This window comes from Staurois parvus, unplaced genomic scaffold, assembly GCF_062004578.1.
Source record: "Staurois parvus isolate SC_StPar_1 unplaced genomic scaffold, SC_StPar_1.0 ptg000813l, whole genome shotgun sequence".
In the NCBI taxonomy this organism is placed as follows: domain Eukaryota; kingdom Metazoa; phylum Chordata; class Amphibia; order Anura; family Ranidae; genus Staurois; species Staurois parvus.
The window spans coordinates 364195-381796 of record NW_028318609.1 but is presented as its reverse complement, the minus strand read 5'-3'; the positions used below and the strand labels follow the sequence as shown (position 1 = coordinate 381796).

At 43.2% G+C, this 17602-nt stretch overlaps 1 protein-coding gene across 2 annotated transcripts in view; it reads right to left on the bottom strand.

Annotated features, from left to right (window-relative positions):
• The window catches only part of FBXL20 (F-box and leucine rich repeat protein 20), a 110376-nt gene that overhangs the window by 33095 nt on the left and 59679 nt on the right, over positions 1-17602 (bottom strand). For both annotated transcript variants that reach the window (XM_089654871.1, XM_089654872.1), the window contains exons 8-9: positions 13142-13268; positions 655-729 (exon numbers count right to left, since the gene is read on the bottom strand). In XM_089654871.1, coding sequence (XP_089510997.1) covers positions 655-729; positions 13142-13268 — 202 coding nt within the window. The remainder of the gene's footprint in view (positions 1-654; positions 730-13141; positions 13269-17602) is intronic.

Genomic DNA, 17602 nt, shown 5'->3' with positions numbered 1-17602 from the left:
ACTTTAATGCGGCTCTTCTGTGTGCCGGGCGCCCGCTCCCCTCCCTCCTCTCGGGCGGCCGCCCCAAAAGTCAGGACCTTTTAATCCGGCCCGCGGAGCGTGGCAAACATTGGCTGTCAGGATGTAGGCGGGGCAGCGTGACGAACTCCTCTCCTCTCACAGTCCGCCCTGAAGACCGGAACGGCGCGGGAACACGGCGAGAGGAACGCGCGGAGCAAAGGTAAGTGAATTGACACAATATGGGGAATGAATTACTATAGGGGGGATGAATTACTATATGGGGGATGAATTACTATGGGGAATGAATTACTATGGGGGATGAATTACTATGGGGGATGAATTACTATATGGGGGATTAATTACTATGGGGGATGAATTACTATATGGGGGATGAATTACTATATGGGGGATGAATTACTATATGGGGGGTGTATTTTCAGTTTTAAAAATGTGGCTCTCAAAATAAATTTCAATCGTGGTTTTGGCGAGATTTGGCTCAGTTGAAAAAAAAAGGTTGCCCACCACTGAACTAGAAGCATGACAATCAATCATCAGCTATGCTTTGTCTATCCACTGCAAAAAAGCATAAGAAAACAAATATTTTACCATGAACATGCCCCATTTTTAAGGTAAGTGACAAAATATAATACTTACGGAACACGCCTGTAGATTTAACGTGACAAGTTCTGGACACTGTGATCCAATATATTTAAGCGCCTCATCTTCCAACTAGGAGACATCAATGATGAGAAATCAGCATGTCAATCTCTGTATGTTAGTTACAGATACATTTCTATTGTTATTTTTTTTTTAAAGCATTTCTGTTGCTAATGTAAAAAAAAAAAAAAATTTAAAGAATTTCCTCTCAATGAAACATATAATAAACAGAACATGTCATCAGTGAAAACCACACATAAAAAAGGTCAGTAGATAAAAGAAATATAGGTTTATAATATAGCTAACTTTATATGTATATCTCAGGTTTTCCTGTAGGAAAATCAAGCCTTGCCTTGCTCCTTACTGCATTCCTCTATTAGTCCTTTAAATCAATTAGAAGTCTACTGACCAAGATGGTGGAAAGGGATATGGCAAAGTTCAGCTTAAGAGGAAAAGACGATATTTATGCAGAACTTCAGCGGTTTTTATCTCCAAATCTTAATAAGCAATTTTACATTTCGTTTGTCTATCTTCCAAAGAATTGTTTTTTCTCATTATATACTCAGTTTGAACTGCATAGATTTTGAGATAGCTTCACCATAAGTTTTAATCGTTTCCTGTACAGGAAGTTTTCTGCACCATTTAAAATCTCCCATATCCCCCCCCCCCCTTTTTTTTTTGCTTTTTCTGCCTTCACCTTAATAAGAGCACACCTAATCAAGAACCCTTGAAAACCAAACCCTGCACATACATTGCCCACAAAACAGCCCTGTAACCAAACGGGAAAGTCAAAATATAATGTTGGCAATGTAGTGGAGTTCCACTTGCAGTAACTGAAAAACTGTTGCTCACTTACACCCAAAAATCTTAAGTATTTTAGATTTGCTGAAAAAAAAACAAAAAAAAAAAACTTTGGATAATGATATCACATAAGAGGGAAGGAGGGAACTGAAGATTACAACAAAACATCTTTTTAGGACTATATCACATGGGCAGTTCTATTGCTGGCAACACTTAAGGTTTGCTGAAATTCCACATCCATGATCCTTAGGGCTTGGATACGTGGACAAGTGCAGCTTTCCAGCATGTGCACTCACCTTATACTACCAGACGTATTGGGACGCCTGCCTTTACACGTACATGAACTTTAATGGCATCCCAGTCTTAGTCCATTGGGTTCAATATTGAGTTGGCCCACCCTTTGAAGCTACAACAGCTTCAACTCTTCTGGGAAGGCTGTCCACAAGGTTTAGGAGTGTTTCTATAGGAATGTTTGACCATTCTTCCAGAAGTGCATTTGTGAGGTCAGGCACTGATGAGAAGGCCTGGCTAGCAGTCTCCACTCTAATTCATCCCAAAGGGGTTCTATCGGGTTGAGGTCAGGACTCTGTGCAGGCCAGTCATGTTCCTCCACCCAAAACTCGCTCATCCATGTCTTTATGGACCTTGCATTGTGCACTGGTGCGCAGTCAAACTCTTCCCACAAAGTTGGGAGCATGAAATTGTCCAACATGTCTTAAGAGTTCCCTTCACTGAAACGAAGGGGCCAAGCCCAACTCCTGGAAAAACCCCACACCATAATCCCCCCTCCACCAAACTTTACACTTGCAGTCAGTCAAGTACCATTCTCCTGGCAACCGCCAAACCCTGACACGTCCATCAGATTGCTAGACAGAGAAGCGTGATTGGCCACTCCAGAGAACACGTCTTCACTGCTCTAGAGTCCAGTGGCGGCGTGTTTTACACCACTGCATCCGACACTTTGCATTGCACTTGGTGATGTAAGGCTTGGATGCAGCTGCTAAGCACTGCTGTTCTGCTAATCTGAAGGCCACACGAAGTTTAGAGGTCTTTAGCTATTGACTCTGCAGAGAGTTGACAACTTCTGCGCACTGTGCGCTTCTGCATGTGCTGCATGAGGTCATTTTACGTGGCCTACCACTTCATTATGATACCACTAACAGTTGACCGTGGAATATTTAGTAGCAAGGAAATGCCACGGATGGACTTGTTGCACAGGTGGCAACCTATCACGGTACCATGCTTGAATTCACTCAACTCCTGACAGCGAGCCATTCTTTAAAAAATGCTTGTAAAAGCAGTTTGCGTGCCTAGGTGCTTGATTTGCTGTGGCCATGGAGGTGATTGGAACACCTGAATCCAATGATTTGGAGGGGTGTCCCAATACTTTTGACAATATAGTGTATATTGCATTTGGGATTACTTTGAGATGATTCTGTTATTAGAGTTAATTCACAGGAGTTTCTGACTACCTAAGCTGGCTTTTGCATTCCAATTGACTTGCCTAGGAGAATGTGCAGTATAAATAAGTACAACCCAACAGATTCGTCAGAAAAAAACTTTACTTTCCTTTCAACATTTTCTATGGGATACTATACTATAAAATACTCCCACAAATGCGGGCCATTGATTGCAAACAAGATTTGTTAATTTGCACACACAAAGTATTTTCCAAACAAACTGTTTCAAGGCCAAAAAAAAATGAATACACCCCAATAAAAGTTTTAGGAGCAAAACTAAATTTTAGACCACAAAATCCTAAATTAACAAGATTTCAACTACAGGTGAATCTAATTATTCATTAAACAGGTGTCCAGTAAAAAATTGATTATAAATGGGCTTTACTTAACAAAGAAAACCCTTTCCCATTTCATGCTGTCAGCAATGGCACCACATGGAAGAGAAATGTCACAAGGCCTGAGACAGAAAATAATTTCTTTACACAAGAAAGGTGAAGGCTACAAGAAGATCAGCAAAGCTTTATTTATCAGTCAGAATACTGTAGCAAAAGTGATACAAAAATTTAACAATGGAACTGCAACCATCTCACAGAGACGTCCAGGCCATCCACAGAAGTTAATACCTCGACAGGAGCATCTTCTGATGAGAAGGGGTGAAGAAAATCGCCATTCACGTTCACTGCAGTTAGCTAAAGAAGTAGAAAGCCAAACTGGGGCGATTGTTTCCCGTGACACAATACGGCGTACACTGCAAAGTGCAAAGGAATGGCATGCATGGGTGTCGTCCATGTAGACAGCCTCTCCTAAAGCCCACACACAAAAATTCTGCCTAGAATTTGCCAAGGCCCATGCTGAAAAGAGAAGACTTCTGGGACTCTGTACTCTGGAGTGATGAGACCAAGATGCATTTTTTTAGAACTGATGGCTTCAAAACTGTATGGCGTAGCAAAGGTGAGTACAAAAGAAAAATGCATGGTGCCTACAGTGAAACACGATGGTGGCAGTGTCCTTCTGTGGTGCTGAGTGAGTGCTGGTGTCAGGGAGCTGCATTTCATTGCTGGTATCATGAATTCACAGATGTACTGCTCTATATTGAAAGAGAAGATGCTGCCATCACTTCGTGCCCTTGGTCATCGTGCACTTTTCCAACACAACAATGATCCAAAACACACATATAAGGCCAGTGTTGCGTTTCTGAAGAAGAAGAGGATGAAAGTGATTCAGTGGCCAAGTATTTCTCCTGATCTGAGAGACAGGTTGAGCATCACTCTCCATCCAACATCCAGGCTCTAAAAGAGGTCGTTCTTGAAGAATGGAAAAAGATAGCAGTTGTCGCCAACTTGTTTATTCCATGCCTAGAAGACTTGTTGCCATCCCTACAAATCATGGAGGTCATACAATATTAAATGTAGTAGTTTTTGTTGTGGGGTGTATTCATTTTGTATCAACTAATTCGAGTAAATCTGAATAAGATATATTAACCTTACGTTAATGTAATGAGCTAAACAAATGTTCTATAAACAAATGTCAAAATTTTGGAAATTGTTCTTGTGTTCATTGAAATATTGATTAAAATCTTACTTTTCAAAAAGGGGTGTACTCATTTATGCTGAGCACTGTATGACGCAAATGCCTATGTATGCAAGCCTTTAGACGCAAATCTCCTTATGGTGATCATTAAAGGATAAGGTCACTTTTGGAACATGTTACATGTTCCACCTGAATTTAGGGTGGAACATGTAACATGTTCCAGCTCCTGCCCGCTCTCCACCTGATCACCCCCCTTCCCTGTGACAGCAAGCAGGGGATTCTCTTCCCATCCCTGCGTCATTCATTCACAGAGTTCTTTTAATTAATGAATTAAAAGTATTTTACACAGAATATAACTGAATACTAACATTTATAGGTAAAGTTGATCCAGGGAATATCCGATTGCCTCTCGAGGATCAAGAAAGAATTATATTCCCTGCAGGGGCACATTGGATCATGCTTTGCTGGGTATTTTTTTGCCTTCCTCTGGATCAACTGTGGGTATAGGATTAGAACTTTTTTTTTTTAATGGTTGAACTGGATGGACTTTTGTCTTTTTTCAGCCAGACTAACTATGTACCTATGTAACTATGTAAAAGTACCATTGGCTGCCATCGCTGACAGCTTGTGGTTCTCAATGAACTACGAGGGTGCTGGTGAGCAGGCTAGTAGTTCATTGAGTCTTCCTGCAATTCAATAACTGTTTGCCCATACGATGTACAGGCAGGCAACTGTACTGAGAATCTGCAGAATCCTGTCATTGCAATGCATTACACGTTGCATAGTAAAAAAAAAAAAAAAAAAAAAAAAATGCACATGTGCATTTATGATTTTTTTTGTAAAAGGTGAACTTATCCATTAAAAGTAATAAATATAGAATCTTATGTAGCAACACAGTGCTACTCTATTTCTGTAATAGCAAAGACTTATGCATGAAAGTGTCAGAAACATATTTCTGATGCAAGTTAGCACTAGAAGGAACACTGACTACTCAGTACAGTAGTTAAACAATTATTTTAGTAATTTTTACAGACGTCATTGAAGTTTTATCCACAGATGAGACATTTTACCTATGGATACAGCCATCAAAGCAAGTCAGGTTCTGATTATCAATAAAGGAGGGGGAAGGAATGAAGAGGTGGTGCTGAGCTTTAATTATTCCTTACTAATTTATTTTTGTATAAATGCCATTTAGAGCTGTACTTCACATTACTGAATCAACAGCTTCCCAAAATCCTCAAAACCTTGCAAATTTTATTTTCAGAAACAAGCAGATTAGTGAGCTGCACTGCCTAATCCAGGAAGAAGTATTCCTGTTCTTTACAATCTACTTGTGCTAATCCTCAATCACTGCCCTGTGCGTCTGTCAATTAGGTGGATTCCCTCACGTAGACATTAGTATAAGCTGAGCTTCACATAAAAAGAGCACTACCCTCAAATTTGGCCTGTCTAATTGCATTACGAAAAGAGGAAATATGTACTATTCGTCATTTTACTGTTGAAGGAATTGTAATTATGTATTGTTTGTAAACTTATATTTCCTTTTTGCAATTTATGAACACATTTACTAATTCATTTCCCCTCCTATACATTTACTACATACATTATTATTTTTTATTTTTTTTACTCAAGCGGTTTATGGCACCAACAATGCCAAGTTAGTTTGTTGCCTAAGCATGGCTATAAAGCTCTTGTGTTCATAGGGCTGTGGCATCTGATGGCCTGATGGTGATACACAGAGATGAGACAAATCTTCCTAGATAAGGAGTACCTGTTCATCTGAAGCCTTCTCTTCATCTGTTCAAAGTATTGTATTTACAATGCTTTTCTGAGAGTTCAGAAAATATGGGGTGGAGAGCTGAAGTTATACTCTGCAGAGCTCGGTGAGGAGAGCTCTGAGAGCTGATTGGAATGAAGAGACACACCCTTTCCACACAGCACACAGGAGCAGAGCTGAGGCTGTCAATCTACTGGAGGTCCTTCCCCCGTCACCATTTTTTTCTTGGTGTCAGGAAAACTTGTCAGAAATGACTCCTGCTGATAGCAGAGAAATGAGGCAGCAGACACTTAGTGCTCTTTACGGAGGCAAGCACGAAGCAGCAGACAGAAATGTTACTTAATTTTCTTAATTGAGACAAGTATACACTATTGAGAGATATGCTTTGTTCATACTTCACATCTGAGGTTTACAACTACTTTAAATAGAAGTGTGTTTAAAAGTATAACTGAGGTAAAAACATGTCTCCCCCATTTTAGAGTAAAGGAGGGTTATAACACCGGTCAGGTTTTTTTTTTTTTTTTGCCCCCCTGTCTAACTAGGGGAATTTCACTTTACTACCTATCCCATAATCAAAACAGAAAGTGAAAAGAAATCTAAAAAGAGGGAGTCCCTTGTTGTAACCAGGGTTAGTGCCCCCATTAGAAGCTTCCTTCTATTCCTGGTGGCAGCCCACAATTTGGGATTTTTTCAATTTCAGTGATAATGGAAAACAGGAAAAATAAAGAGAGGGTGAATCTTCCTAATGGGGGCACAGAAAGCAATAAACTTTAAAGGCATTCTAACCCATCTCTAAAACAAAGAAAAGAGAGAAAAATGTTTGACTTGCCTGTAAATTGTAAATCCTAGAGTACAAGCTGCGTATTCATAGACACTGGGTTACAAACTGGTACCTTCAGAAGATTGAGCACTGGCAAAACTTTTATTGACAACCCCTGGGCGCCCCCCTATAACCTAACCCCACTTCATGAGTCCTTTGTTTTGTAGCAAACAATGCAGATGAATCCATGAATGGAATGGATGGGAGGGGTGGTGGTGTGCAGAAGGAACCAAGTTAAGGTCCCACGGCCTGCACAGAGATAAACCTTGACTAAAAGGTTTTTACAAGGGGAAACGAAATCAGGGGTTTTTGAAAAAAGGGGGGCATCACATGCATAGTGATGTCATGAAATCAAGACCCTCCCAACGCATTTCATTTAGACTGACTTCATAAAGAGCAGTAGTAGGTAAAGCTGTTAAAACTAGTAACAGAGCAGGATGGAACAGAGGAGCCTGAGACAGCAGGTCTGGCTTGCTGGGGAGAAGCCAGGGGTGGTCTTCTAGTAGTCAGAGTATGTCTGTGTACCAGGTTCTTCTGGGCCAGTTTGGTGCAGTGAGAATCACCGGCTTCTTCTCTTATTCTATTTTGTAGTGCAGATGAGGTAGAATTTGCATTGAGGGAAGGCCTAAAGCGAGACCAGGGATTATCACGCTATGCCAGCAGATCCTTGGTTCTGGTCTCTTACAGAGGTAACTTGTTGAATCTGGAGGCCAAGTTATTCAAGTTCAGGGCCCCCATCTCTGACATTTCAAGATGAAGATGTTAGGTTGAAGGGCCCATTCCCCTTGATCCAGGCAGTGACATCTGAGGCAATCCTCAGTTGTGGATCGCAGAGATTGCTAGACGTTGAGGCTATCCATGAGATGATCTGGACCTGCCCCCAACCTATGACTAGACAATGAAAAGAGAAGCAGCACAGTAAAGAGCTCATCACTTTGCTTTCTCCTCTTATCAGCATGCTTCTTGGCAGCACCTGAACTGACAGGCTACTTGTGCTGCTTCTTCCTCTCACACTCCAGCACTTCTTTACAGGAACTGCAAGAGGCTGATGCCAGGCCAAAATCAGGTACTTAAATGTTAAATTAAATGTGTATTTAAATATAAGTAAAGTGTTACTAAACCCAGGACCCTGCATTCACTATATCTCATCTGCCACAGTACACACAACAAGGAAGTGCAGTTATTTTATTAAATATAAATTGCTAAATAACTTTTCTCATCAGCATTTAGAACAATCTATCAGTGTCCAGCAAAGCACTGGTTAAAGCTTGTAGGAGTTTTCATTTTGCTCTAGGAGGATACAGAACCATTGACCTGTCTGGACAGTGCTGATTGGTCCTGGGCTGATCACATGCACTCTCCCAAGAAAAAAACCCTCTCTAGCAATACACACCAAACTGAGCATGTGCAGAGTGACTCAACACCATATGTCTTATCAGGAGATAAGAGGGGGGCACTGGAAGAAGGGGAGGATCAGAGAAGACAGGATCAAACTGTGTTTTTACACAGTGTAGAGGATTAACCCCTTAGGTTCCACAATGAATATAATAAGCATGCTTTACTGCATGTACAGACTGATTTTACTGTTGTGGGTTTAGTAACACTTTAATATATTACAGAGCTGCATTAATGTGTTTAAATTTGCCTAAAGTTCACATTTACAGATTGTAGCACATCTCCCAGTCTTGATGAAAGTAGAACTACAGCCAAAACTATTTTTTATTTGCTTTGGATAAAATTGTGAAGCTATTGAACAAGCTAAACAAATCACTTTGCTTTGAACTCCTGCAGGCTAAAGAAGTAGTGGAGGAGCAAAAGAAAGGTAGACTGCTGCTTTTTCCTGCGTGGGACCCAAAGTCTGGAGGTTGCCACCATGCTGACTGCCTGAACTCACACCTGCAAAATCAGAGGCTAGGTTTAGGCAAGTCTATGAAATGTCTGACTCATTGAAAAGCAGGCACAAGGACAGAAATAAAAATCTCACAGTGACGTTAAACATTCCCGAAATGTGTTTTTGGGCTTAAGGTGGCTGTAAGGGCTGAAGGTTTTTTTACCTTCATGTATTCTATGGATGAAGATGAAAAACCTTCTGTGTGCAGCCCCCACAGCTTTCCCAGTACTTACCTGAGCCCAATCTCAATCCAGCGCTCGGCACAAGAGCCTCGACTCTCCCAGGTGTCTCTCCTCATTGGCTCCCACTTCTGTCATTCACAGCCAGTGAGACGTGAGTGGGGTTAGGGCTGAGCCACGCATTGTGTGTCTTATAGACATACAAAGCAGGGCATGGGAGTGAGCATACACAAGTGCCACTTGCTCTGGGGGCACTCAGCAGGGAGGGGAGAAGGCCAGGAGCACCAGACCTGAGAAGAGGAAGATCAAGGCTGCTCTGCGCAAAACCATTGCAGAGAGTAGGTATGACATGATTTTTTTAATTAAAAAACTTGAGCCTTTAATATAACTTTAACCACTTCCCCTCCAGAGGATTTACCCCCCTTCCTGACCAGGCCATTTTCTGTGTTACAGCACTGCATTACTTAACTGAAAATTATATGGTCATGAAATGCTGCACCCAAAATAAAAATTACATCCTTTTTTTCCCCCCCGAATTGAGCTTTCTTTCGGTGCTATTTTATTTTTTGCGCTATTAAAAAAAAAATAAAAGACCGACAATTTAAAAAAAAAAAACTATATTGTTGACTTTTTGCTATTAAACATGTCCAGTAAAAGATTTTAAAAATCAAATTTCATCATAAATTTAGGCCAAAATGAATTCTGCTACAGGTCTTTGCTCTTAGATTGCAAGCTCCCAGGATCAGGCCCTCCTTTCCCTCTTGTATTGAACTGTAGTGTTGCTGTATTGTCTCCCTTTATATAGTAAAGCGCTGAGCGAACTGTTGGCGCTATATAAATCCTGTATAATAATAATAATAATAAAAAAAATTTCCAATACGTGTAAATTAATTGGTTTAAGTGAAAGTTATAGTGTTTACAAATGGTGGTATATATACTGGGCTTTTTATTTTTTTAATTTTTACTAGTAATGGCGACGATCAGCGACTTATAGCAGGACTGCGGTGGGCAATCAGGGGGAGAGAACTGTTTTGTTTACAGTACAGGGAGAAGTTCCCCATACTAGCTGTCACTTTTTAAAAACAGTTCGGCCGCTCCACCCACACGGTTGCGTCATTCATTCAGTGTTCTGTGAATGAACTACAAGTCCCAGCAGCCTTAGCAGCTGTTGGCTTGTAGTTCTCAACGAACTTGCACGACCTCCTGCTCTCTAGCTCCCTTGTCTCCTCCTCCTATGCTTGTCTCCAGGACTTCCCCAGAGCTTCCCCCATACTCAAACTCTTTACCCCAATTTATCAGACTATTGCCTACTCTGCTCACTTTTAGCCGATCTCTGTAAACCTCTCTCTTCAGGGAAGCCTATCCTGCCCTCAGCTAATAACAGAATCTTCTATTCCTCCTACCAGTCCATCCCCCACAGTTAATACCTTTTGTACTACCAGCTTAGATTGTAAGCTCTCAGGAGCAGGGCCCTCCTAACACTCTTGTATTGAACTGTATTGTTGCTGTATTGTCTCCCGCTATATTGTAAAGCACTGAACAAACTGTTGGTGCTATATAAATCTTGTATAACAATAATAACTCTACCACGGTGCTGTGGAACGCTGTGGTAATTCAGTGAATCTTCCTGTCAGAATATCTGCTTGCCCGTACATCCCGTACAGCAAGCAGATATACTGACAAGTCTGCAGGAGACCTGCATGGGACCAGCGATCTGCTAATCCCAGGTGCAATGCTTTATAGGCTAATACACACACATTTTTATACCTGCAAAAAAATGTGCATTTATTATTTTTTGGTCAAAAGGTGACCTTATCCTTTAAAGCTGGTCTGTAGCCAACCCAATAAAATCATATTCATAATTCTGATGTCCAATAATGTTGTGAATGTTGTTTACCTTTGAACTCCAAGGCTTGGTATTTGAAATACCAAGACAAAGCGTGCAGTTTCTGCCATTGTCGACCTATGTAGAGTAGCAGGTGAATATCGGTTTCAGAAGACCCTGTGAGGCTGTAGCCACAACAATGCCTCACTCTTATCCACATATCAACATTGTCCTTCAAAAACCATGGGTAGCCTTCTAACCCAGGCCCATGCTCATATTACCACTCCATTGCCAAAGAGCTTGGGAGAAACCAATACTTAAACAGAATTTAAAACCAATAAAATGTAAGGAAATAAAGCTGAACTTGGGGCTAAACAGATATTGTCTAAATACAAAAGGCATGTGCATTCCAACTTGAATCTTGAGGTCATTTTTGTATTTCTTCCAGATATCTGCTGTACTCCAGCATGGACAACTCCTGCATTTTGCGTCTGTGCAAGAACGTCCCGTAATAAGGATCAGTTACAGCTGCTTTCTTTCATTGGACAGGGTGACGGGTCATGCATCCACCCAGCTGTAGTTTAGCCTATAGAGGAAGACCTGCTGAGTCCCTCCAACAACTCTGCTTATTGCACAAGCTATGTGCAGCACAATGAGAAGGTCAACACTAAATATACAAAGCATGATCCAGGTATGCAGTGGAATTTGGTGCACATTTAGAGATTTAAGGAAAAAAAAAAAAAAAAAAAGTTTATTTGCACCATGTTCAGTCTTAACACGGATGACATTTTTTTAAAAAACAAAAACATAAAGCTCTGCTACCTTCTAGATCAGGGGTCTTCAAACTGCGGCCTGCGGGCTGGATGTGGCCCTTTGCTTGCCTTTATCTGGCCCTTGGGACACTATTCTTTCCATTGATACTAGGCACTATTCCTTCCACTGACACCAAAGACGGGTGCTACTCCTCCCACTGACACCAGAGATTGGGAACTATTCCTTCAACTGACACCAACAATGGGGCACCATTCCACCCACTGACACCAACACTGGGGCATCATTCCTCCCACCAATACCAATGATGGGGCACCATTCCTCCCACTGACACCAATGATGGGGCACCATTCCTCCCACTGACACCAATGATGGGGCACCATTCCTCCCATTGACACCAATGATGGGGCACCAATCCTCCCACTGACACAAATGATGGGGCACCATTCCTCCCACTGACATCAATGATAGGGCACCATTCCTCCCACCAGTACCAACAATGGGGCATCATTGATCCCACCAATACCAATGATGGGGCACCATTTCTCCCACTGACACTAATGATGGGGCACCATTTCTCCCACTGCAACCAATGATGGGGCACCATTACTCCCACTGCAACCAATGATGGGGCATTATTCCTCCCACCAGTACCAATGATGCTGCACTATTCCTCTCACTGACACCAACAATGGGGCATCATTCCTCCCACCAATACCAATGATGGAGCACCATTCTTCCCACTGCCACCAATGATGGGGCACTATTCCTCACACGGACACCAATGATGGGGCACTATTCCTCCCACTGACACCAGTTATGGGGCACTATTCTTCCCACTGACACTAATGATGGGGCACTATGCCTCTCACTGACACCAATGATGAGGCACTATTCCTCCCACTGAACAAAAGGTCTATGTCATGGTTTACTCCCAGGTTGTGGCAATTTGTTTTAAGTTGATACAAGGCATTTTTTTTTTACTCCCACTGGCCAAAGTCTGGCCCCCCTGAAGTTTGAAGGGCACTAAACTGGCCCTTTATTTCCAAAGTTTGGAGACCCCTGCTCTAGATTTCTACAGTTCAGCCTTAGCCCTGGTTCACACTGCTGCAATTTGTCATTCGGCTTGTGACACAAAGTTGTATGACTAGTCAAAATACATTTATTTATTAGATTATCCAATCACTGCGCCTCAAGTCACAGCAACTTCAGAAAAAGGTTCCTGCACTACTTTGATGCAACTTCAATGCAACGCAGGAGTCCCGTTGACTCTGAAGTCATGCGACAATGAGGCTGCAGCAGTGTGCACCATAAAATGGTAAACATGTGAGATAAGAATAGACATCCACTTATACATTGGTTAGTTATGCAATTCACACTCATTTCTGTTAGTCTTGAATCAATTGCAGGGTACAAGAAATTTGGCATACCTGAGTGCAGCCCTTGAGGGACAGGCACCGCAGCCCCCCGCAGCCCTTTACCAGAGCCTGGATCCCATCCTTGCTGATCTGATCACACCATGAGATGTTCAGTTGCTCCAGGAGGGGGCAGCCCTCACTGTCATGCACAGAGAAGGGATGTTGATTAGAAACCCTTCCATTTACCAGAAACACACACATTTGGGCTATTGCTTGAAAGGCACTTAGTAAAAACAAGGTCTGGGTCCAACAATGTAATTATGACTGGCTCAACTCCAATCATTTAATTCACAAGTGCTAACAGATGTATTATTTTTAAGTAAACCCACCATAAGAGAAATGTGAATCACGTGCAGCCGGGAAATGTAGAACACCTTGATCTGTGTACCTGTTCCATGTCAGTGATTCAAACCAGCGAAGTACTTCGACCCATTCCACACCAGGCAGACTCCGCTGATCCCCTGCTGATCAGATCAGAGCGGGCGGATGACAGGTCTGTGTCTGCTCAGTTTATGCAGAGTGGATACGGACACAGCATGGTCTGCTCTATGGGCTGCTGGGTATAAACGGACTCCACTGTCCATTTACACCGACTGCCTTCTGATTCAATCCGCCTAGATAAAGGGGGATAGATCTCTTTCATTTTTTTTTTTTAGCGAACCAGATTGGATTGGAGGTAGGTGGGTGTATATGGACACCCGCTGGTCCACAGAGGCAAATGAACCATCTGATCAAGCCTTCCTGAAAATCTGACAGGCGGACCTGATGATGTTCCTTTCACACAAAGGGTTCTAAGACAAGGTAAGAGAAAAGCGCACACAATGAACATGGTAAAAAGGGCTCGTCTGGTGAAGAAGGTCTCAGGAACGGGGTCTGTGTCCCCACCGGGAAGGTCGCGCCGGGCACTGAAGGAAACTGGAGATGGTGGAGCCGGCCAGCATGTGTGTCTCCGGCTGGAAGAACGGTGGAGCGCACCATGGAGCGCAGCGTTGGCGTCCATCGTTCTTCCAGCCGGAGACACACATGCTGGCCGGCTCCACCATCTCCAGTCTCCTTCAGTGCCCACCGCAGATACCGTTCCTGAGACCTTGTTCACCAGACGAGCCCTTTTTACCATGTTCACTGTGTGAGTGCCTTTTAATCCGTATGCTAATAAATGTCCATTACTACTGCACTTAGAGGCGCTTTTCTCTTATCTTGTCTTAAGGTTCCTTTCACACAAAGGGTTCTAAGACAAGATAAAAGAACCCCTCAAAGTGCAGTAGTAATGGACATTTATTAGCATACCGATAAAAAGGCATTCACATAGTGAACATAAAAAGGGCTCGTCTGGTGAACAAGGTCTCAGGAACGGTGTCTGTGTCCCCGACGGGAACTGAAGGGAACTGGAGATGGTGGTGCTAGCCAGCATGCGTCTCTGGCTGGAAGAACGGTGGACGCCAATGGTGCGCTCCACCGTTCTTCCAGCCAGAGACACACATGCTGGCCAGCTCCACCATCTCCAGTTTCCTTCAGCGCCTGGCGCAGTCTTCCTAGCGGGGACACAAACACCATTCTTCAGACCTTGTTCACCAGACGAGCCCTTTTTACCATGTTCACTGTGTGAGTGCCTTTTGATCCGTATGCTAATAAAACGTCCATTACTACTGCACTTAAAGGCGCTTTTCTATTATCTTGTCTTAAGGTTCCTTTCACACAAAAGGGTTCTAAGACAAGATAAGAGAAAAGCGCCTCTAAGTGCAGTAGTAACAGACATTTATTAGCAAGGGATAAAAAGGCACTCACATAGCGAACATGGTAAAAAGGACTGGTGAACAAGGTCTCAGGAACAGGGTCTGTGTCCCCGCTGGGAAGACAGCGCCAGGCGCTGAAGGAGACTGGAGATGGTGGAGCCATCCGGCATGTTTGTCTCTGGCTGGAAGAACAGTGGAGCACACCATGGAGCACAATGTTGGCGTCCACCATTCTTCCAGCCAGAGACACACATGCTGGCCGGCTCCACCATCTCCAGTCTCCTTCAGTGCCCACCGCAGCCTTCTCAGCGGGGACACAGACACCGTTCCTGAGACCTTCAACATTCAAACATAGCGCGATGCGTTTTGCCATTATTGCAGTGCGATTTAGAATTGCAAAGTGTGAATGCGGCCTCAAAGTGACATAATTGGGGTCCATAATCCCAGCTTGATCCCTTCCATAAACCTATTACTTGTGCATACCAAGAGCATTGGAGAGTGTCTCTGGCCCTCAGTCTACAAAAACAGCAAAGGAAGGCACAAGACAACCATTCACCACCTTTTTGCGATTTCAAGAAAAAAAGGGTGATAAAGCGAATTGTAAAGTAAAAAGAAAAGAAAGAGGGCCAGCTTTAACAGTGTTACGCCTCTTTTAGATGGATGGCAGTCTCTACTGCCCCTCTAAAAAGTGATCGGCAGTGGATCAGTGGATTCAGAGGGTAGTAGAGCAGCAGTTTCCAGGCATTCAGGAAAAAATTATGCCACCTCCTGAATTCCATTTAAATAAAACATTTTTCCTGCCCAACTCGGATATTTAAATGAAAGTACTGCGAGCCAAGCATTTGGCTCATGTTCACTTTGTGGTTTCATTGACTTCAATGGGAAAGTTTGACAGAAAGTGCTGTCTGTTAAACCTAACAAGCCAAGTTAAATTAGCTGTGACCACAAAGCATCATGGCTGAGACGTGTAAAAGCCCCTCTGCCTGCATGTTATTTTTTTGAGGTGGGGAGTTAAAACTGTGGCTAAACCACCTGTTTTTACCTCTCCCTTAACACCCATGTAAACAAGGCTTTAAAGTGTTGAGCACATTTTTAATTTGCTGAAGATAACCTGTCCTCATATGTGGTTGCTGCATTTGTTTTCTTATTTTTCTCCCTGTTTTTTCCCACATGGAAGAAATATTATATTTGAAATATATTTTAAAAACATTCTTCTCAAATATATGGATATATTGCCATATATTTGAAATACTACAATTTGGGCCATATTTAATATATATATATATATATATATATATATATATATATATATATATATATATATATATATATATATATATATATATATATATAGAGACACACACACACGAAATATGACAAATATTTTTAAAAATACATTTCAAATATACTGAATGTTTTTTTAACAAATAAAAAAGTCATTTTAACATACCGTATTTTTCCCTCCATAAGACGCACTTTTTTCCCCCCAAAAAAGGGGGGAAAATGTCAGTGCGTCTTATGGAGCGAATATAAAGCGGCTGGTCCGGTATTTTTGCCGCCACCACGTCAGAATATCGGGCCAGCCGCTCAGCTCTTCTCTCCTGCAGGACCTTACCTGTTCCTCACTCCAGCGCTGTACAGTCTTCCCGCATCGGCTTCTGTGACAGCCGGGTGCCCACTGTGCATGCGCGCGAAGCGCTGCGCTTTGTGAATGGTCCGGTGTCTTCTGGGACACGACAGGTCACAGAAGGCGCCGGGCCATTCACAAAGCGCAGCGCTTCTCGCGCATACGCAGTGGGCACCCGGCTGTCACAGAAGCCAGCGTGGGAAGAAGAGGGAAGGACAACTCCACGGAAGTGGGAGCGGGTACCTGTCAAATTCAGGTACCCGCTCCCCCTCCCTCCCCAAAGGTCCGCAGTCTCTGGTTATCTGTACTATGTCCCTGGTATTTTCCCTGTACTATGTCCGCAGTCTCTGGTCATTCCCTGTACTATGTTCGCAGTCTCTGGTCATCCCCTGCACTGTCTGCAGCCTCTGGTCATCTGTACTATGTCCTTGGTATTTTCCCTGTACTATGTCCGCAGTCTCTGGTCATTCCCTGTACTGTGTCCGCAGTCTCTGGTCATTCCCTATACTGTGTCCGCAGTCTCTGGTCATTCCCTATACTGTGTCCGCAGTCTCTGGTCATTCCCTATACTGTGTCCGCAGTCTCTGGTCATTCCCTGTACTGTGTCCGCAGTCTCTGGTCATTCCCTGTACTGTGTCCGCAGTCTCTGGTCATTCCCTGTACTGTGTTCGCAGTCTCTGATCATCTCCTGTACTGTGTCCGCAGTCTCTGGTCATCCCCTGTACTGTCTGCAGTCTCTGGTCATCTCCAGTACTGTGTCCGCAGTCTCTGGTCATCTCCTGTACCATGTCCGCATTCTCTGGTCATCTCCTGTACCGTGTCCGCAGTCTCTGGTCATCTCCTGTACCGTGTCCGCAGTCTCTGGTCATCTCCTGTACCGTGTCCGCAGTCTCTGGTCATCTCCTGTACCATGTCCGCAGTCTCTGGTCATCTCCTGTACCGTGTCCGCAGTCTCTGGTCATCTCCTGTACCGTGTCCGCAGTCTCTGGTCATCTCCTGTACCGTGTCCGCAGTCTCTGGTCATCTCCTGTACCGTGTCCGCAGTCCCTGGTCATCTCCCGTACCGTGTCCGCAGTCTTTGGTCATCTCCTGTACTGTGTCCGCAGTCTCTGG